General features: G+C 36.1%; 1 protein-coding gene across 1 annotated transcript in view; it reads left to right on the top strand.

Annotated features, from left to right (window-relative positions):
- Window positions 1–1,511: 1,511 nt before the first annotated feature.
- Window positions 1,512–22,019, top strand: part of TMPRSS11A (transmembrane serine protease 11A) — a 37,719-nt gene continuing 17,211 nt past the window's right edge. The window contains exons 1-4 of the mRNA XM_047719969.1: window positions 1,512–1,590; window positions 3,418–3,536; window positions 18,868–18,935; window positions 20,842–21,002. Coding sequence (XP_047575925.1) covers window positions 1,512–1,590; window positions 3,418–3,536; window positions 18,868–18,935; window positions 20,842–21,002 — 427 coding nt within the window. The remainder of the gene's footprint in view (window positions 1,591–3,417; window positions 3,537–18,867; window positions 18,936–20,841; window positions 21,003–22,019) is intronic.

The following is a 22,019-nucleotide window of genomic DNA, read 5'->3' as shown; positions in this document are numbered from 1 at the left end:
ATAGTCACAAAATTATTCAAATTACCACCATGTTTTCATTAACAACATCTTTGGAAATACCATGCTATGAATATGCCCTTTTAAAGACTGAATAACCAAACTTAATGAAGGTGAAATGAATATGATAAATTGGATTTCACAGATTATAGGTTGTGTTATGCTGAATAAGTATCATCTATACTTGCCCTTTCCTTAAAGGGATGCAGAATGCTAATTAGGCCACAATTAGGGATTACTTTTAGTGTTCTTCCCATTTCAAGTTCTAAGAGTTCACTTTGTATTGCTCCCAGTTCTTAGTTGAGTAAAATATCCCTTAGTCTTCTAATTGTAAGTTCAACATAAAATTCCATTTTAATGAAAAGTTCTCTACCACCTCCCATAAAAATTAGAAATTTTAAATCTTACATGCTTTCTCTGAAGGCTATAGAGATTTCTGTACATCTTCATGAAAGTCATAATATTTCTAGCTGTGAAAAACTTTTCAAAAGGCCTCTAAGATGTCCATCCATCGATGTACACCTTTCTTCTTCCAGTTATTCAAACTATAATCTATGTGCTGCTATGAGGGAATTTCGCAGATATAATTGAGGCCTCAAATCAGTGGACTTTAAAATGGGGAGATTATCCTTGGTGGGCTGGTTTGATTTCTTCAACAAGTCAACATCATTAAAATTTTCAAAGGAAAAAGGACTCTTCTTTAAAAGACTTAAAAGAGATAATAACCAAATATACTACATGATTCTTGATTATGTACTGATTTGTACAAACCATCAGGAAACATGGTGCAGATAAAAGAGGGAATTTGAAGATGGGCTGGATAGTCAGATGTACTGGAGAAATATTGCCAATTTTTAGGAGTGTTATGGTATTATGGTTATGTTGGAAATACTCTGTTTATAAAGGTGATATAATGAAAAGTCATAATGTCTTATTTCATATTAAAATATGGCAACAAGATGAATGAAGCAAAATGGCAAAAATATTAACTGATAAAATGATGTGATAAATATAGGGGTATTCCACTATACTATTCCTTCTAAATTTCTATGTACCTGAAATACTTCATAATCAAGACTTAAAAGATAAAAAAATAAATAAATAAGATAATAGATTGAAATTACTCTGTAAACTCTAAAAGGATACACAGAGAAAAGAGAAAAAAAAAATTGTTGGAGGAAGAAGGAAAAACATCATTTTTCAAGCTTTGGACAACATTGCTAAGTCAGGACCAGCCACCACAGAGAGCCAGTGCCTCCAGAAGTAGAAACCAGGAGCAATATCATGGATTCTCAGATCCTGATCTTTTTAACACCTCCCTTCACACCAAGATGACCTTGATGAAAACTGAAGACAAATGTCTTCTTGCTGAGAAAGGCAGACCAAAGCAACTTGATCTTATCCAAATGAAAACCGGAAAGCCTGTAACCATTATCATGTAAGAGTAACTGGTGAGTTTTCTTTTTCACAGAACAGCAGGATTTGGCACCCGAAGCAGAGGTTTGAAACCATGGATGACTGCCCTTCTCATTTTGTTATTACTGACAGTGGTGGCAGTGACCATTGGTGTTCTGGCTCACGTGTTAGTCTCTGGTAGGTAAAAATTATGGATTTCATCCAGTTTGATTTCATTTTTCTCATTCATATATATGTATATGTGATTTCATCCAAAAACAGTTTTGTACTTTTACCAGCAAATGCCCACATTTAGAATTGTTTAAATTTATTTAATAATTCTATTAAGAAACAATTACTGACTGCCTAATTATATATGAGTACTTTTCTGGAAGACTCAAGATATAGCATTAAGTAAACAAGTTTCCTATCTACTTAGAGCTCACAATCTAGTATTCTTTTGAGATTCTCCACAAAAGATCAAAAATAATAACTAAAATTTACTAGCAATCATAATAACTCTAATCATCAAGTGAAAAACTGTGATAGTTATTAAATTCATTATTAAAATTGGCTCATTTACTCATCATCCTATCCACCAACATTTAAAGGCAAAAGAAAAACACATGTCCAAAGTAATAATGAATTTTAAAATATTGGTAAACTCTAGATATGACAGAATGTTGTTACTTATTTTTAGAGAGAATTTTTTTCTTTCTAAAATGATATTCAGGTATTTTTTAATTGACTAATAAATAAATAAAATTGTTATATTTATAATCACATAAATACTGCATTTCAGAGTTCTTTTTAAATTGTATGTTTCTCTTCACAGACTGCAAACCATTAACATTTTTTTACAAATCTCACAGTGTCACTCACACAGATGTGTATGTTACAACAAGTAGCTCAGGTTGCTTTCTTGAATGGTCTCATCTATTGTCATCTTCCTCAGATTTGATGGGAAATGATGAGTCTATCAGGAGCTTTAAAGGACACAGTTCTGGCCTACTATGACAACCCCACCTGTAGTTTATGCCACTGGCCAAAGATTCTTAGGTCAGTTCATGTGACTGCACAAAAGCCCCTTTATTATGACTATAAGGTTTGATAACAATATGGATTGTAGAGATAAATATCAGGGGGACCAGAAAAGGCACTACAGAGTCCACGTGGAAGACGCACTATCCTGAGATCCCTCTTCCTTTCCAGCTCCACAACTGGGAAACCCATTTTATCTCCCTGGCTCCCCAGGGAGAGAGAATCATTCTGTGATGGCTCCATTCTCTATTTTTAACTCTTTGTAGCTTTCTTGTCTGCTCCCGTCCCGCCACACACACACAAGGACATACTCCTAAGGTTACCAGATTTCCCAGAAGTCTCCCCTGCTCTCTGTTTTCTTACCTTTCCCAGTAGCCAAGCAGAGATCTGACTGATTCACCCCAGTTCACAGTGTTCTTAACTCCCACCTCTGACAGTTTTCCTCCTTTCTTTTCCTGTCTTTCTTACTGTATCTGACTCTCCCATTACAAATCAAAATTCACAAGGACGTTCATTTACATCTACTTCTTGTAGAGTATAAGGTGGTACATGTTTCATTGTCCCTCAGCAAGGAACAGAATAGGAATTAATGGTTCCAGCTCTAAAGTCACACTGTCTAGGTTTAAACTTGGGCTAGTTACTAGTTATAGACCCTGGAGCAAGTTACTTAACACCTCTGTGCCTCACTTACTTCACCTGTGAAATGGAGACCCCAATCTTGGAGATCTAGAATGAGGACCAAATGAATTAATACATGTAATGTACCCAGAACAAAGTTTCACAAGATAATACACTCTCAGTAAATATCAGCTATTATTAACATAATACATTAATCATCATTTTCATTAATATTATTATGAAACTACATTTCTAAGAATCTCAGCAGTAATTTAAGACTTTATATTAGCCCCATTGTATCTGTACTTTAGATCCTGAAAGCTATGCCCATATCACGTAATTTCCTACTTTTCTTTTATATCACAGGACAGAAAATGGAGTATTATCATGCCACCTTTAAAATTTCAGATCCACAAGTCAATAGTAATTCTGGACAAAACAACACATACCAACTTAAGGACTTAAGGGAGATGAGTGAGAACTTGGTAAGTCAGATGATATCCTTTCTGTTGTAAAATAACGTAGATGGAAGGGATTTGTGAAACATTTCCTTCAATGTTTCTCAAAAGATGATTTTCAGACCACTTGCATCAAAATCATCTTGAAGAGTCCTAAGCCCCACCCCAGACTCACTGGCTCAGTGTCTGATGAGATAGGTAGTCATGGATGAGGGAGTAAAGGAATCTGCATTCTAACAGTGAGCCTGATACACCACTTTAATTCAATCTTCTCATCTAAAGGTGAGAGAAATGAGGCTAACTCTATCCCAGCCTATGACTTCCCCCACTGCCCCATAAAATCACCCAAATTATAAGTTTAGCCATATCAGAAATGGTTACTTGTGAAACCACATGCTTTTTTGTAGGACCACATTATAAGATTTAAAATATTCTTAAAATATATGAGAGAAGGAAAGACAATCACAAATACTAATTTTATCTCAAAGCATGCTAATAAAGATAAAATAGCCAGACCTATTATGTAATATTCAAATGCAATACTAATAATTTTGTTAAAACTAAAATATAGGACTGCCCCCAAAAAGGAAAAAGTAAACTCAGTTATAATATAATTCTCCGCATGATGTGTGATAAGGTGATGGTGTGTGTGAACCATCACTTAAAAATGAAGCTTAATTTGGGGCGCCTGGGTGGCTCAGTGGGTTAAGCCTCTGTATGATCTCAGGGTCCTGAGACTGAGCCCCTCATCAGGCTCTCTGCTCAGCAGGGAGCCTACTTCCCCCTCTCTCTCTCTGCCTGCCACTCTGCCTACTCATGATCTCTGTCTGTCAAATAAATAAATAAAATATTTTTTAAAATTAAGCTTAATTTAACTTCTTTGACAAGGAAGCATGGCAGTACAGTTATTTCCAAACAGTGGGAATGGCAGGTGTATTGGTTTGTTTTAGTAGTCACAGAACCTTTTTAGTTCTAAATATTTCCTTTCTTTCTCAAATCAATTTTCATTTTCCTATCACCACCTGATCTTTATCCCTATGCATACTCAGTTGCAACATATTTGCAATAATATCATGGAGTTTATAACCTATATTTTCAAGCCTCACTAAATCATGCACTTTGGTTCCATCTTACAGTCTTGTCCCTCCAAATTATTAATTTACATTTGTAGGCTGAAATATATTCTTCCATTCCGCTATATCTATAGTACCTTAGAAAACAGCATTTGCAATCATTTCTTGGGGAATGCCAAAGAAACCTGGGCACGTGCCCTGGTACTTCCTTTAGCCCTCTAACCCTGAGTGACTCCACATAACTTCTTCAATGTAAAAACAATAATAAAAAATAACCTGTCTTCGATATACAAATTCTTTGAACTTGGAAACTGTTTACAATAAATCAAGAAAGTTTAAAATGTTTTCTTTATGTTTTGCAACCAACATTGTTGTTGTTTTAGGCTAACCAAGACACTATCTTTACTGAAGTAAATGGAAAGGAATGCAATAGATCTTTTAAAAGGAAATAAAGCCAAAGTGCATTTATAATAGCAAAATTGTGTTTGAAAATGCACTTTAAGGTTTCAGTAAAGCACGAATTTCTAGGAATGAAGGAACCTCAGGTGCAAAGGTAATAACACATCACGAGCGCAGGCAAGGCACTTCTGGGGTCGTCATTATTTTTCTCATAACACATTTTCATTCACCTCTCCCTGCAAGCTACCATTCTTTATTTCATTCTTTATTTCATGTGTATTCTTTTGTTTGCAGTCATTCTTGTAAAAATGTGTTTTGTTGTTTTGTATGCACGTGTCTTTAATTTATTCTTTGTGTTATAACTCAGTTGTCTTAGTCAGTTTGGACAACTATACCAAAGTACCAGATACTGGATGGCTAATAAATACCAGAAATTTGTTTCTCAAAGTTTTGGAGGCTGGAAGTCTGAGATCAGGGACCAGTGTGGTCAGGTTCTGGAGATGAACCTCTTTCAGGTTGCAGACTGCAGATTTCTAGACAGATCCTCACATAGATGAGAGCAGACATAAAGGGCTCTCTGGGTCTCTTGTTATAAGAGCACCAACCCCATTCATGACCTAATCACCTCTCAAAGGCCCCACCTCCTAATACCATTACATTGAGGGTTAGCATTTCAACATATGAATCCGGGCGGGGTTGGTGGGGGGGTAGGGAGTGGGGGCCAGAGGGAGGGGCAACAAATATTCAGTCCCTGGCATCACCTTTTGTTTCAGACCTTTTTACTCAGATCTGTTTTTTAAGCTCTATCCATGTTGCTCAATGTACATCTAATCCATTGCTATTGGCAGCCACACAATGATTCACAGTCTGTATCTGCCATATTTTACCTCCTGCCCATTATCCCAAGAGATGCTGCACTAAACTACCTCCTGCTTGTCCCCTATGGACCTCTGCAAGTTCTGAAGGCAGAGTCACTGGGTCATTGGGCGTGCATCCACTTAACTTGACTAACTAGCTGGATTGCTCTTCAGAATGTCTGAACCAGTGTACATTCTGTCAGCAGGGCAGGTCCCCACATCTTTGCCCACACTTGGTATTACTTGGCTTGCTGATTTCTGCCAGCCTAATAAGCAATAAGTTATCTCTTATTTGGATTTAATTTAATTTTTCTAATTACTAATTTTCTAATTACTAATGAGTTTGTGCACTATCAAACATGCTTATTAGCAAACTTTTCATTTTTATAAACTGTTGGTACCTATCCTTTACCTGTTTCACTATTAGAGTTATTTTGTTTTATTAGTGTTATTTTCCAGAAGTTCCTATATTTTCCAAATACAAACAGTTTGTTGGTTGTAGAAATTACAGTTATCCATTCTGTTTTCTATTAATTTGGACTATGCTCTTCTTCATGAAAAAGAAATCCATAATTTTGAAGTAATCATCTTCATCAATTTTCTTTGTCTTATGTTCATGTTTTTTATAAATTTTTTATAGAAGACATTCCCTCTAAGTCATAAAAATATTTTACTATATTTTCTTCTATTAAGTTTATAGTTTTACTTTTTATATTAGGTCTTCAATGTATCTCAAGTCCACCATGTACGTAATGTTAGGTAGGGTCCCAAGTTTTATTCTGCATATAAGTGAGCCAGTTTTCCCAATTTAACTAAACAATCTTTCTTCCCAATATGTGGTATGATTGTTCAGCTCATTACATTTCTTTGCACTTGAGCCTGGCAGAAAAGGAAACATGATCTATCTCATCAAATTTCTTCCAATCTCTTTGGAGAAATGAGAATCACACACGTGAAACTGAACAGCCTGACATAATTAAGAACCAAATTGTATGTTGAGGACTTTAAGGTCAGAATAGCTTCAAAGAAAAGGAATTCAGCTAGGTTTCTGTGGTCAAGAAAAACATGGTATTATTTAGCTCTGTTTAAATGAGACAATTTAAAATTGTTAAATGAGACCATTTTTCCTTCACTCACCACCGAGTTACCTTTAGAAGAATTACACAAAGGATTCATGCGTTATCCTGAGCCACTCCTGTTTATTGTTGTTAAATCCCAATGAATAAAGCCAGAGTTTTCTCCTGTCCTATATGGGTGCTAACTAGACAGCCAAGAAAGACAGGTTGCAGGTCCTGTTCTTCCTCATATTTGGGGATTTACTGATCTGAATGTAAATGGACGTACAAAAGTAAAATGAGTTCATGCTCAGATACTGCTAAAAGAACTCCAGTAACCAGACACCAATAATTCATGACACTCCCAAATGGGTAGGTCACTTTCTTTAATTAGAAGTTCGGGTAGAGTCACTGGCTGAGGCAGTACTTTATTTGAAGAAATATATTTTAGCAATATGAGGAAATATTTTTAAACTATAGGGTCATTACAAATGTGAAAGCTATAAGCTTGTAACACCATAAAAATCACTAACATGTACTGAGTGCCAAGCACTACATTAAGCACCCGATTTGTATTATTTTAGTTAATTCTCAAAAACAGCTTCATGAGGTAAGTACAATTATTATCACAATTTTATAGATGAGAAAAATCAAGGTATAGAAAAGTTAAATTATTCAAGATCATACAGCTAGTAAATGATAATAGTTAAAATTTGAGATTACATGTTCTTAATAAACTTACATCATCCCTAAGAATCACCTGTGTGATTTTACTTCCCATCTACAGTCCTACAAAATTCCAGAGATCAAGTAATTATCCGTGGTACATTAGTCTCTTTCAATTACACTATCTACATGGGCCAGTGACCATCATCTGCATTAACAATGGCAACAGTTGGGAATTTTCTTAAGGTTGTCTCCCCCTAAAAAACACTGCTCCTATGTCCAAGGAGCACCCAGGGACACCCAAAAAGGGCCTAAAATGATTCTCAAAATATACTTGATACTATGTGTCTATACAGTCTGTAACTATAGAAACAAGGAACTTTGAAACAGAGTTGCAAGGAGATAAACTAATTAGAAATTTACTGTCTAAAATAATTAGATGAGGGGTGCCTGGGTGGCTCAGTGGGTTAAAGCCTCTGCCTTCGGCTCGGGTCATGATCCCAGGGTTCTGGGATCGAGCCCCACATTGGGCTCTCTGCTCAGCAGGGAGCCTGCTGCCTCCTCTCTCTCTGCCTCCTTCTCTGCCTACTTGTGATCTCTCTCTCTCTGTCAAATAAATAAAATCTTAAAAACAAAACAAAAAAAATTTAAAAAAAATTTAAGAATTAGATGAAAAAAATGAGAAATTTGGCTCTGATCAACATTGAGGCAGGAAATGTTCCTAAGAAAAGGGAACTGAGTCAAGGTAAACTTAAACTTAACAAAGGTATTAGTCTTTAAGTCTGGATGCATAAGGCAAGAGAAACAAAAAATGCTCCATGCTTGGTGTGGGACTATGGCCCTATGCCTAGAAAGAAGAAACTGGATTTGGAAGATTTGAGAAAATTCTAAGCAGACATCATCAAGAAACTTCATGTTCAGAGGTTAGAAAGATTGAATGTAGAGTATGGCTGAGACCTTACATGAGAACACAGACTTACATTTATTTTGTAATTAAAGATTAGGCATATCAAAAGGAAGATGTGTATCACTGCACCTCCAACTTCAACGTGTTTAATTTGAATCCTGGAAGAAAAAGATAATTGTTGTCTATTTCATGTCTAATCTGCAATGTAACACTGCAAAGGAGACATTATTATCACACTTGACAGATAAGAGAACTAAGCCTCTGAAGTTGAGGTCCACAGCCAGTAAATACCACAGGGGAGATGCAAAGCCATGGAAGAAATCGGAACATGTGCTCTTTCCATTACATTGTTCTACTTGTTAGGAAGGTACTAAGCTAAGATAGGAAGCTCAGTTCTAGATCAATTTTTCTCCCATTGAATATTTAAATTTATTATTTTCCTATTCTTAATTTAAGTTTTGTTAGTTATAAGTTACATATGTTGTGATAGGTAACTCTTAGCTAAACAACACAACCGGGTTTATTTGTTATATATGCCCTCCTCCATAGTTTCCTCACTTCCTGGTATCAGCTTTGAGTTCAGCTTTACTGAGATACAATTTACATGTAACATTGTGTCAGTTTACAACACAAAACATGTTGATTTGATATACTGCAAAATAATTATCACTGTAACACCTCCATCATATCACATAATTACCCTTTCTTTTTTGGGATGACAACATTTCATATCTTATTTCCTTAGCAACATTCAAGTATAGAACAATATTATTAGCTTTAATCCCCATGTTGTACATTAGATCCCTAAAACTTGTTCATCTTATAATTGGAAGGTTGTACCCTTCCATCAACATCACCCTGCTTCTCCCATGACCCCACCCCCACTCCAAGCCATGGTAACCACCAGTCTACTCTGCTTCTGTGAATTCAGCATTTTAGATTTCACATCTAAGTGGTATTATACAGTATTTGTCTTTGTCTGATTTATTTCACTTAGCATAATGCCCTCAAGTTCTATCCGTATTTTCCCAAATAACAGGATTTCCTTCTTTCTTGTGCCTGAATCATATTCCTGTGTACACACACATGCACACACAACACACACATGTTTGTATACATACCCAGAAGCAGAATTGCTATATCATAAAGTAGTAGAAACTTCCATACTATTTTCCATAGTGGCTGCACCAGTTTATATTCTTCAAGAGTGCACAAGGGATTGCATCCTCTCCAACACTTGTCATCTCTTGTCTTTTTGATGATAGCCATTCTAAAAGGTGTGAGATGATATCTCATTGAGTTTTGATTTTCACTTCCCTGATGATTAGTGTGATACTGAACCCCTATTCATGTACCTGTTGACCATTTGGTATGTCTTCTGTGAAGAAATATCTATTAAGCTCTTCTACCCATTTTTTTTTAAGATTTTATTTATTTTTATTTATTTGACACAGAGAGAGAGAGATCACAAGTAGGCAGAGAGGCAGGCAGAGAGGCAGGCAGAGAGAGAGGAGGAAGCAGGCTCCCTGCTGAGCAGAGAGCCCGATGCGGGCCTCGATCCCAGGACCCTGAGATCATGACCTGAGCTGAAGGCAGAGGCTTAACCCACTGAGCCACCCAGGTGCCCTCTTCTACCCATTTTTTAATCAGACTTTTTTTTTCTATTGAGTTGTATAGGTTCTTTATATATTTTGGATATTTACCAAATTTGCAAATATTTTCTCCCATTCCATAGGTTTCCTTTTCATTTTGTTGGTGACTTTCTTTGGTGTGTAGGAGCTTTTCAGCTTGATAAAGACCCACGTACTAATTTTTGCTTTTGTTGCTTGTGCTTTTGATATCATATTCAAATAATTGTTGCCACAACCAATGTCAAGAAGCTTTTTCCTTATGTTTTCTTCTAGAAGTTTTATGGTTTCAGGTCTTTATGCTTAAGTCTTTAATCCATTTCAAATTATTTTTGAGATGGTGCATAAGGGCCCTATTTCATTCTTCTGCATGTGGTTATCCAGGCTTCCAACACTGTATATTGAACAGATTATCCTTTCCCCAGTGAGTACTCTTGGGTGCCTTGTTAAATATTAGCTGATCGTAAATAATCGTAAATTATTTCTGGGCTCTTGATTCTTTTCCATTGGTCTATGTGTCTGTTTTTATGTCAGTACCCTGCTGTTTTGATTACTATAGCTTTGTATTAGAGTTTGAAATCTTGAAGTGTGATGTTTCTGGCTTCGTTCTTCTTTCTCACGGTTGTTTAGCTATGCATGATCTTCTGTCATTCCATATAACTTTTAGGACTTTTTTCTATTTCTGTGAAAAATGCCACTAGAATTTTGATAGAGATTGCATTTATCTATAGATGCTTTGGACAGTATTTACATTTTAACAATATTAATTCTTCAAATCCTGAACACAGGATATCTTTCATTTATTTTTGTCTTCTTTGATTTCCTTCATCAAAATGTCATAGTTTTCAGGGCAGAGATCTTTCACTTCCTTGATTAAACTTATCTTAAGTATTTTATTATTTTTGATATGATTGTGTTTTATTTCTTTTTCAGCTATTTCATTGCTAATGTATACAAAGGTAGCCATTTTCTGTATACTGATTTTGTATCTTGCACCTTTCCTGAATTTATGGATTAGTCAACAGTTTTTTGGTGGAATCTTTAGGATTTTCTCTATATAAAATAATATATCTGCAAAAAAGACAATTTATCCCCTTCTGATTTGGGTGGCTTTTATTTCTTTTTCTTGCTTGATTGCTCTGGCTAGAACTCCAGTGCCATGTTGAATAGGTGGTGAAAGTGGGCACCTTAGGTGTCTTGTTCCTGATCTTAGAGAGGAAGATTTCAGCCTTTCCCTGTGAAATATTATATAAGCTGCGGGCTTGCCATAGATGGCCTTTACTATGTTGAAGTATATTCTTTCTATATACAATTTGTTGAGAATTTTTATCATGAAAGGATGCTGTATTTGTTAAGTGATCTTTCTGCATCTATTGAGATAATTATATGATTTTTATCTTTCATTCTATTAATCTGTGTATCACATTTTATTGATTTGTGTATGTTGAAGCATCCTTGTACCTCAGGAATTAATATTTCTTGATCATAATGTATGATCCTTTCAATATATTGTTGAATTTGATTTGTTAATTTTGTTGAGAATTTTTGTATCTTTGTTCGTCAGGAATTTTAGCCTGTAGTGTCTTTATCTGGCTTTGGTATTAGGTTAATGCTTGCCTTGTAAGATGAATTTGGGAGTGTTCCTTCCTCTTCATTTTTTTTGGAAAAGTTTGAGAAGAATCAGTGTTAATTTTTCTTTAAATGTTTGGTAGAATTCACTAGTGAAACCATCAGTTTTTCTGTACTGGGAGATTTTGATTACAGATTCAACCTCTTTACTCCTTATTGATCTGTTCAGATTTTCTATTTCTTCATGATTTAATCTTGGTAGGTTGTATGTTTCCGGAAGTTTATCCATTTATTCTAGGTTATCCAATTTGTTAGTATATAATTGTTCACAGTAGTCTCTTATGATCTTTTGTATTTCTGTAGTATCAGTTGTAATATTTCTTCTTTCATTTTCTGATTTTGAGTCTTCTTTTTTTCTTAGTTTAGCCAAAGATTTGTCAATAAAACCAACTCTTCATTTTGTTGATCCTTTCTGTTGTCTTTTAGTCTCTATTTCGTTTATTTTTGCTCTGATCTTTGTTATTCCTTCCTTCTGCTAACTCTGGGCTTTGTTTTTTTCTTCTACTTCTTTTTTAAAATTTTAATTTCAGTATAGTTAACATAGTGTTATATTGGTTTCAGGTGCACAATAGTTTTTCTTCTTTTCTAATTCCTTGAGGTGTGAATTAAGTTGTTTATTTAAGATCTTTCTTTTTTCTTAATGTAGACATTTATCACTGTGAAATTCCACTTTAGAACTGCTTTTGCAGCATCCCATAGTTTTGATATGTGTTCCATTTTCATTTGTTTCAAGATTTTTTTTTTCCTTTTGGTTTCTCCTCTGATCCATTGGTTTGTTCAGAAGTGTGTTGCTTAATTTCCACATATTTGTGAATTTTCTAGCTTTCCTCCAGTTATTACCTTCTCGTTTCATGCTAGTCAAAACACAGTAGCCAAAACATAGTCAAAAACATAGTATGATTTCAGTCTTAAGTATTTGCTAAGACTTGTTTTGTGACTTATAATGATCTATCATTATAGATCATATAAATCCTAAAGAATTTTCTGTGTGTGCTTGAGAAGAATGTGTATTCTCTTGCTGTTAGGTGGGATATCCTATATATGTCTGGTTAGTCCACTTGGTATAAAGTATGGTCAAGCCCAATGTTTCCTTATTGATTTTCTGTCTGGATGATGGATCCATGATAAAAATGGGATGCTGAAGTCCTCTACTATTATTGTATAGTTTATTTCTCTCTTCAGATCTGTTTGTATTTGCTTGATTTATTTGGGTACTCTAATGTTAGGTAAAATATTTATGATGGTTATGTCTTCCTGATGAATTGACTCCTTTTTCATTATATAATGACTTTCTTTGTCCTTTGATACCAGTTTTGGCTTATGGTCTCTTGTCTATATCAGTTTTTGAGGAGGAAGACAACAGAAACAAACAACTATAATAGAGGAAGGAGGTTGATGAAAATATCTGCCTGTATATGTTTAGCATAAACAAATAATGATTAGGAGAAAAATGTGGATGGGTGTGTTCTGAGAGAAGTTTTTTTTTTGAGAAAGGAAGCAATATGAACCATCTCTAAACTTCCTGATGAAGTTATGACTATAGCACAATCTTTACTGGGTAATCTATTTAGATTATTGTTCATCATTCAGGAAATATAAAAGATTCTAAGAGTAATGATTCATATTCTCTCCCTTTCTCCTTTTCACCGAATAATTTGGAGATTTCAAAGACAACACACCTGGAAAACACAGGAACCTTCTAAAAAAATGATTTTCCTTTGTCTCAGGTATTCTGGTTTAAATATCTTTAGCACAACTTTGAAAAGACACAAATTATATATTTTCCTCTTCTAAAATGGTAATTCAGAGATCTAAGCCTTTGTGTTATGCTGAAAGTTATTAATTTATCCTTTATCACCCTTAATTGCAAACACTTCAATTTATTGAATTTACTTTGCCTCTCAGTCTCAGGAATATAAGCCAATTTGGGATAAGCTTATCCAATATATTGCTACTTGCTATGTGTGATTAAACCGTTACAGATGTCCATCTGTTTCTTTCTAACATCCTGTAAGGAAACACTGAGGAGGACTAGGGCGACCAAAGAAATATCTTCAATAATATCACATAATAGGGGCGCCTGGGTGGCTCAGTGGGTTAAGCCGCTGCCTTCGGCTCAGGTCATGATCCCAGGTCCTGGGTTCGAGCCCCACATCGGGCTTTCTGCTCAGCAGGGAGCCTGCTTCCTCCTCTCTCTCTGCCTGCCTCTCTGCTTACTTGTGATTTCTCTCTGTCAAATAAATAAATAAAATCTTAAAAAATAATAATAATAATAATATCACATAATATCACAAGCCATTTGTTGATATCATTACTCCTGGTTTTGGGTTATCAGAATGTCACACTTCCATGGCATTCCATCCACATACCCACAGCCCCCACATGACACTGGATCCAATTGCCATCTCTACTAGACACAGCTTTTTTTTTTTTTTTTTTTGAAAGGACTTTTGTGGACACAAATTGACTCAATACCCAGAAGGCCACCAAACTTCAGAATTCCATAAATACTACCACCGTGAAGGGTGTCCACGCTCTACATAGGTTTAGAAAAATTATTCATAGCTGACTTTTTGATTCTTGGGTTTTGCCAAATATCTGGAGTTTTAAATAGACACAACTTTAAAAATTACAATAAGAACTATCAAGATTATAGTTCTCATTTTTAGAGGGCAAAGAAAACAGACTGCCTTGCAAGAGGGCTAAAACAGTTTCTTGACCCCTTAGGTGCTGCCTACTGCACATTGTGGGTAGGAGCTTTTAGTAAAAACCCACCTGTGTGCTCATCCCACGGTCAGCTGTTCAACTGGGCAAGTCACTTCCTCATCTATATAATGCAGACGATAATAGTATTCACCTCAGAGGGTTGATGAGAAAAGCAAATGAGCTCACAAATACAATGGAGTTGGTGCTTGGTGCACTGGTGATACACAACTATGAAGACTATTCCCACCATTATGACTACTGTAGTCTTACCATGGAGGAGCTTTCCATAAACAATCACATTACCTGGTCCAAAAGGAGAAAGGATTCCCATCAGTAATTCATAGTCAATTTGCTTTTTTCTTCAGAAGCATTGGTCTAAATCTGATGAAAAGCTCATTAAAAACTCTTGCAACTTTCCTGGCAAATGCAGGGCTTTCTGATAAATTCTCACTTTCTTTCATTCATTCATCCAAAAAAAACATGCTTTATTCCTACATACTGTAAAGCATGAAAAAAATCAATATATATCCTTAAAGGGTGTGTAGTATAGTAAAGGAGATTTTAAAAATTACATAAATAACTATATTAAGGAGGGAGTAGAAGGTATAAGAGTGATAAGAAAGATTAAGGCAGAAAGAGGAAAGATTATTCTGAGGTTCAAGGAATAACCACAAAGAAGGTATTACCTGAAATAGACCTTGAAGAAGAGCTCTGATTCAGAAAAGGAGAGCCAGCAGAATGGGGGAGGGTACTACAGATTCAAGGAATAGTCTAAAAAGGACAAGTAAACAGGAAATAAGGGTCAAGCCTGACAGGTACAGGTCTGTTGAAGATGGGATAGACGATGGGCAACAGAAGGTGACGACCTTCAATATCTGAATCTGTGACCTGAGGCAAAAATGACTTGTGCTTTATTTCCTATTTTTTACCTGAGTTCAGCCTTGTAGCAAGGCAATTTCAATTAAGTCTTATTTAAAACTAAACGTGTCTTTTTTTTTTTTAAGTATCTCTTACACTGTTCTTTATGTGCTACTCTTATTATAATTGGGAGAACGCAACAGGATCTGAAGTTTCCTCATGGCATGTTTGTGGGTCCTTTGATTCTCAGGGCTCATCTGGTGTGACGTTGGAAGAAACTGTTTTTATGTCATTAGCTGATCTCTTGGTGGCATATCTACCTGAAGGTCGCAATCTCAGCCCTGAGACACCTCCTATGTAAATACTGAGATTGCTGAGAGAAAAGCCAAGTTGGGAAGCTTCTGACAGTGAAAGGCGTGGGCCATGTGTAAACAAACTTGTTCAGGAATGAGAGCTGATTGCATGGGCGCGTCTCCCTAACTCTTTTATTAAACACTCAACTAACCTTCAGTTGCCCTTTTAGAACTTAATCTCAGCGCAACTTCCAGCATTTCAAAATCATCAGACCTAAAGAGGTACTACCCTGAAAGGGGTGGGGTCTGTGTTTAATGTTAAGTGACTAATTACAACAAGCAAACTCTGAGAATGTCCCAGAATGGGAGGTGGGCTAGATTTATAAATCAGTATCTCTATTAGCTTGTGTAAATAATACACTTAAAACAAACTGGCACACAGTTTTGTTTTCTTTTTTTTAAAATGTTCTTAACTCTTACAGATTTAGAATGCCAAAGTATCAGCAGAGTATTTCTTATGAGCTAACCCTTCATCTTCTAGGAAAGATTAATCATGATTAATGATTCATCATTATCTTAGGGTCTCTAGAAAGCTAGTTCACACACAAAATCCATTCAGCAATAGAGTTTAGGTTCCTGTTTCTCTGATTCACCCCTGTTGGAAATTCCTTGATTGCAGAAACCCTTTAAGCCAGTCCCTGTACGCAGCATTTCTCCACGTTTTCCTCAGGCCACCCAAATCACCTGAAGATCTTGGGCCTCACCCCAGGCTAATAAAAGAGACTTTATAGGGAGGGGCAGGGTCCTGGAATTTGTATTAGAAGGAAGAAAACTTTATTTCTATGATTAGTGAAGTCACTTATGCCTAGATTCCCCTTACGATGTTCTTCGGCTTCTCTCTTCCCAAACAACTGAACCAACGACAGGACTGATGCTGGGTGTAGGTAGTCTCAGCAGCCACGTGACTTTAGAATGATGTCATCTAAAGTCAAAAACTTAATCTAATACCTTCACCAACAAGTTATAAACAGCCAAGGGAACATCTGTGGGTGGAATTTCAGAGGATAATTACAAACGTCTATAAATACTCAGCTGCTAATTTTACTTTTCTTCCATTTAATATTTGGCACTATTTTCCTGTAGAGTTGGCATGGGTTTGGTTTTTTTTTTTTTCTTTTTTTTTTCCTTTTCTTTCCTTTTGGACTTTCCCCAGATACTGAGTAATAAGAATAGCTGTATGCAACGAAAAGAGAAATCGTTACCTCAATGTCACTCCTCCAAAAACATACCTCCCAAAACAATTTCATTCCTAGCTTATAAACCCCACACCTTCTCAGTCCATTTAAACTCTTCTTACATAAATACAAATAAGTGTATATTTTGGATACTAGCAGTTTTTCAATTTTCTAAATACTGCCTTTGATCTTCAGGTTTACAAATATACAACCAATTATATCTTGACAAGTTCTACAGTTTAAGTCAACCTGATGTTTATTTTATAATGTATCGTTTTGGTTCTGTGAAAGAACTTGAAGTAAAATGTACATCACATTGATCAAGGAGGCTGGCATTTAATGAGAAGAGATGGCCCCGCAAACAGAAAATCTAAATATAAGTCCCAGTGTATGATCCCCACGATGCCAGGGAATTTTTATATAATGTCTCCAAGTGTCAAATAAAATACAAATCGAGATCATTTTTTTAACTTTATTTTTTCACTGTTCCAAGATTCACTGTTTATGCATCACACCCAGTGCTCCATGCTATACGTGCCCTCCTTAATACCCACCTCCAGGCTCACCCACCCCTCCCTTCCAAAACCCTCAGTTTGTTTCTCAGATTCTACAGTCTCTCACAGTTCATCTCCCAAGATCATTTTTATTCCATACCAGTTATCGTAAGGGTTAAAGGAGACCAGGAGTATTTTGTGTCCCAATTACGTACTTGTGAATGCCTGGTAGTGCTAAGGAAGCCATGACTTGTTCCTTGATCTCTGACATAGCCTTCCATTTATTTTTATGTTTTTGCATTTTCCAAAATGAGTTGGTTTTCTTGCCCCTTCCTTAAAGACTTAGGACGTGGGTTTTGCACATTTGGTTCATCAAATGTGAAATGCAACGCTCGTTTAATTTAGATGACACTGTTGCCACCAAGTGGTCACTAAGAGTTACTGCAAGTCAAACCCCAGGCGTGATAAGCCACAGCCACATGATGCTGGATCAGGCAATTAAAATTCTGTGCAAATGAACCAAAAGTAGTAGCTTATTTTCTCCTTCCATGGTTATATAAACTGAGTAATACAACTTTCATCTAAATCTACAACGCTGTCTTACTCCTTCTTCCTCCCTGATTTACACTAGGGCCCACAACCAACAACAATTTAAAAATCGTTGGCTCTCTCCCAAATGCCTAACGCCTGTTCTCTGTACTTAGAGCCAAAGACCTGCAGAGAAATCTGAGACCTGCGATGCCAGGATTGGGGGGTCGGGAACCACCTGCAGATCACTACCAAAATATACCCAACATCTTTTTTTTTTTTTTAAGATTTAATTTATTTATTTGACTGACAGAGATCACAAGTAGGCAGAGAGGCAGGCAGAGAGAGAGAGAGAGAGAGAGAGAGAGAGAGGAGGAAGCAGGCTCCCTGTGGAGCAGAGAGCCCGACGCAGGGCTTGATCCCAGGACCCTGGGATCATGACCTGAGCTGAAGGCAGAGGCTTTAACCCACTGAGCCACCCAGGTGCCCCAATATACCCAACATCTTATGTCTGTTTAATCGTTATACCCTATGAGCAGCATATCAGTATCTTTTTTTACAGGTTGGAAAACTGAGGCTCAGATTGGTTCAGTAACTTCCAATGTTGCCCGGTTCGTGAGCAGCAGGATAGTCTTCAAACCCAGTACTCAACCAAGGTTCTCTCAAAGCCTCCCTCCATGCCACATTTTGGCTCTGGGTCTTTTGGCTTCACCTTCTATAGAATTTTAGGAAGATTCTTAAAGTACCTATGTCAGCCCATTAGAATCACCAGGGGAGGTTTTTAAAAATATGAATGCCTAGGTTCCTTCCTAATCAATTATAACCAAAACTCTGAGGGGCTCCAGTGTCTATAATTAAAAAAAAAAAAAAAACCTGCCAATGATTGTTTCACTATGAGAGTTGAGAACCACTGGTGTAAAAGAATATTACTCATGTTAAAATTCTTTTTTATTTTTTTAGCCTTTAATCAGAAGGATATTTTTACTATAAAATATCTTATTAACACGGAGTTTTTCTCTTGTAATAACAGGTGGATGAGATATTTATAGATTCAGCCTTGAACAAGCATTATATCAAGAACCAAGTAGTCAGACTGACGTATGTATGTTTGGGCAAAGGTGGACTCCCAACCTGGAGGGACATAGGGCAAAGGAGATGGGAACACTCATATGTTGTTGTCTCTGTGAGGTTGGCTTTTGCCTAAGATTTCTCATGAATGGTATCTCTATATGGTCTGGAGATACAGGGCTGACCACCATTTTCTAAATGCAAAAACTAAGATGCAGGGAAGTTAAGTGATACGTTCAAAGTTCCCCAAGTGACAGAAAAAGGATTCAAACCCCATCAACTGATTGTAAGGCCCAGGACTACCAGAACCTGTGTCCTTGGGAAAACCCATCAAGTTGTCTTGACAGATGTATCAGTTCAAAAATAAGAAGGCAAAGTTTGACTGCAGAATGGGATCATAAGTTTTACCTGTAATAAAGTCCCAGGAGGCATTCTCAAACAAAAAATGTTCCTGTTTTAACAGATTTTCTGTTTGTTATGGTAAAGGGAGAAGGCTCATATCAATTGCAGAAATTACTCAGAGGTTTCAACTGTGTTATTTGGAAAGCATGTAGCAGAACATAGGTACATAATAGGTGCAAACCTATTAGCCTTTAAGACTCATCCTCCTAAAAAATGAATATATTCAGACTGATTTATATAAAGGAAATAATTTTTTTTACAATACACTAATGTCTTATTAGAAGACTTATTCCAAGTTCCTTACACCTTTACTAAATAACTAGTAACCTCCAGAAGGATTTTATAATATAAATTAGATAAATTCTACAATGTTTAGGAGATAAAAGCACATATTTGCTGAAATTCTCTGGATTTCGTATCATTTCTTTTCAAATTCTGATTTGCCATAACATTCTAGAAACATTATTATAGTCTTGTGAACTCCATGAAATTTATAGTCATTATAACTTGTAAGTTTCTCTGTGGACCCAGAGAAATTCTACCTCATAAACAATGTTTTCCTTCTGTCTAAAGAGGGAAAATTAACTTGGTCTTACATTTGCCCATATGTCATAAAATTCTGATTATTTGTATCTTCACATTCTGGAGCCTAAATGGACAACAATATGTAAAAGTGCCTCAGAATCAATATGATTTCCTGTTTTTTAGTCAAAGGATTCAGAAGAATTAGGCCTGTAGTGCTTTTCAGAGCTTGGGTCTTTTGAAGTGTAAAAATAAGAGAAAAAGTAGATCAGTACATCAGTACACAGATTTAATTTTTCAAGGCCTTTAATTGTTTGGCTTTCCTAATTTAAAAGGAAAAACTGAATACTACAGAGAGAGAGACTTGAACTTGTTTATATGAAAAAAAGTTCAAGGAACTGGACATGTTTAATCTGGAGAAGACTCAGGAACCAGGAATGTCAGTGTCTTCAAATATTTTTTGTGGGAGAGGAACTTGATGTTTTATATATGTCCCAACTGGTAGACCTAATCCTAAGGTAGTGGAAGATATAAAGAGACACATTTCAACTCAAAATGAAGAATTCTCTTAAAATCAGAGCTGACCAAAGGGAAACAGCCTCTGGAGGGAAGTAAATTTCCCATCATTTTAATTACTGCCCTGGGGTTAGAGGGCCATGGGTGCCTAGAGGTGATGTAGGTATCAGCTGGCCAAAGAGACCACTAAAGTTTCTTCTGATCCTCAGACTTTACAATTTGGATGAAATTTTTTTGAGATCTGAATCTTACCCAACTGCTATAACAAGCCTTCAAATTAATGGGGAAAATTTGCTCAAAATATGATGGAAACTTGAAGAGGGAACATATAAAATGATCTTGGGTCAGAGAGTGACAGAGAGATGAATGTCGACGTAAAAAGATTAGTTCTCAACACTTTTAGCAATTAAGGCATAATTCAGGGGTGTTAAATCCAGGAAAGAGTGTAAGACCCAATGTATTCCTTGAATAAACATCTTTCTCTTGTACGTTGCAGTCCAGAGGAAGATGGTGTGAAAGCAGACATCGTTATGGTGTTTCAGTTCCCCTCTACTGAGCAAAGGGCCTTAATAAAGGAGAAAATCCTTAGCATCTTAAATCAGAAGATAAGGAACACAAGAGCCTTACCCATAAATGCGTCTTCAGTTCAAGTTAATGGTAAGTAGGTACACCCTTTTTTCGGGTGTGAAGTTTTCTACTAGTTCTACTTTATGTCTTATCTTAAACTTACTTACCATTAACTTCCATTCCAAATAACAGCTAGAATTTAGATGGGAAAATTTTTTTCAAGTTAAAAAAATGGCATTTCAAGGTTTTATGTTTCTCTGATAAAAGCAAGTCTGAAGTTAGTTGTCAAGTGGTTTTTCCTGTAGGTATTGACCAGCAGTCATCCTTAAAGGCAAACCTTATCACTAATTGAGAATTAATCTGATCCAGCCACTGCCTCCATGACTAAGCTAGTGAAAACACCAAGCATTTAGCAACAACTATTTTTCAGGGCATGACCTTCCTAAAACATAAACTCATGTGTTGTCTTTTAAAAATATGGATGATTTCTGTATATAGTGAAATTATGACATTTCTCTTAACTTTTTCTCCTGTGGGCATTTGGGAAAATGATAAACCAGCTTTGGAGCCACTAAAGCCACCTTAAAAGTGATGTTTTAAAAATCTCTGAGCTACAGGAAACAAACTGAGGGTTACTGGAGGGGAGCGGGTGGGAGGGATGGGGTGGCAGGGTGATGGACACTGGGGAGGGTGTATCCTCTGGTGAGAAAAAAAATAAAATAAAATTTTTTTAAAATCACTGAGCTAGGAAAAAAATCACTGGAACCATTATGCCATTATCATTACTCTAAAAAGTCAAACCAATCTTTATCAAGTCCCTTTTCTACACTCTTCACATGCAGCATCTAATTTCTATATTCTTAGGAAGTAGGCAAATTCACCTTTATAAATATGAAAGAGAAACAAAAAATTAAGGACACTAATAAATAAAAGGATGTAAGTTTCAAATCTAGATCTCTAATTTCTTGAGAGGCTTTATATTAAAAAAGTGCTCTGGGTCAAACACGTCTTAGAAATTCTGTCTATGATATTCATCTCTTATATTAGCATATTAAAGGCTCTGCGGAGTCCAGCTAGACACAAACCTGTTTACCCTTGTGCATTAAG

The sequence above is a fragment of the Lutra lutra genome, chromosome 2 (genome assembly GCF_902655055.1).
Source record: "Lutra lutra chromosome 2, mLutLut1.2, whole genome shotgun sequence".
NCBI lineage: Eukaryota > Metazoa > Chordata > Mammalia > Carnivora > Mustelidae > Lutra > Lutra lutra.
The sequence above is the reverse complement of the archived record's forward strand: the minus strand, read 5'-3'. Positions and strand labels throughout refer to the sequence as shown.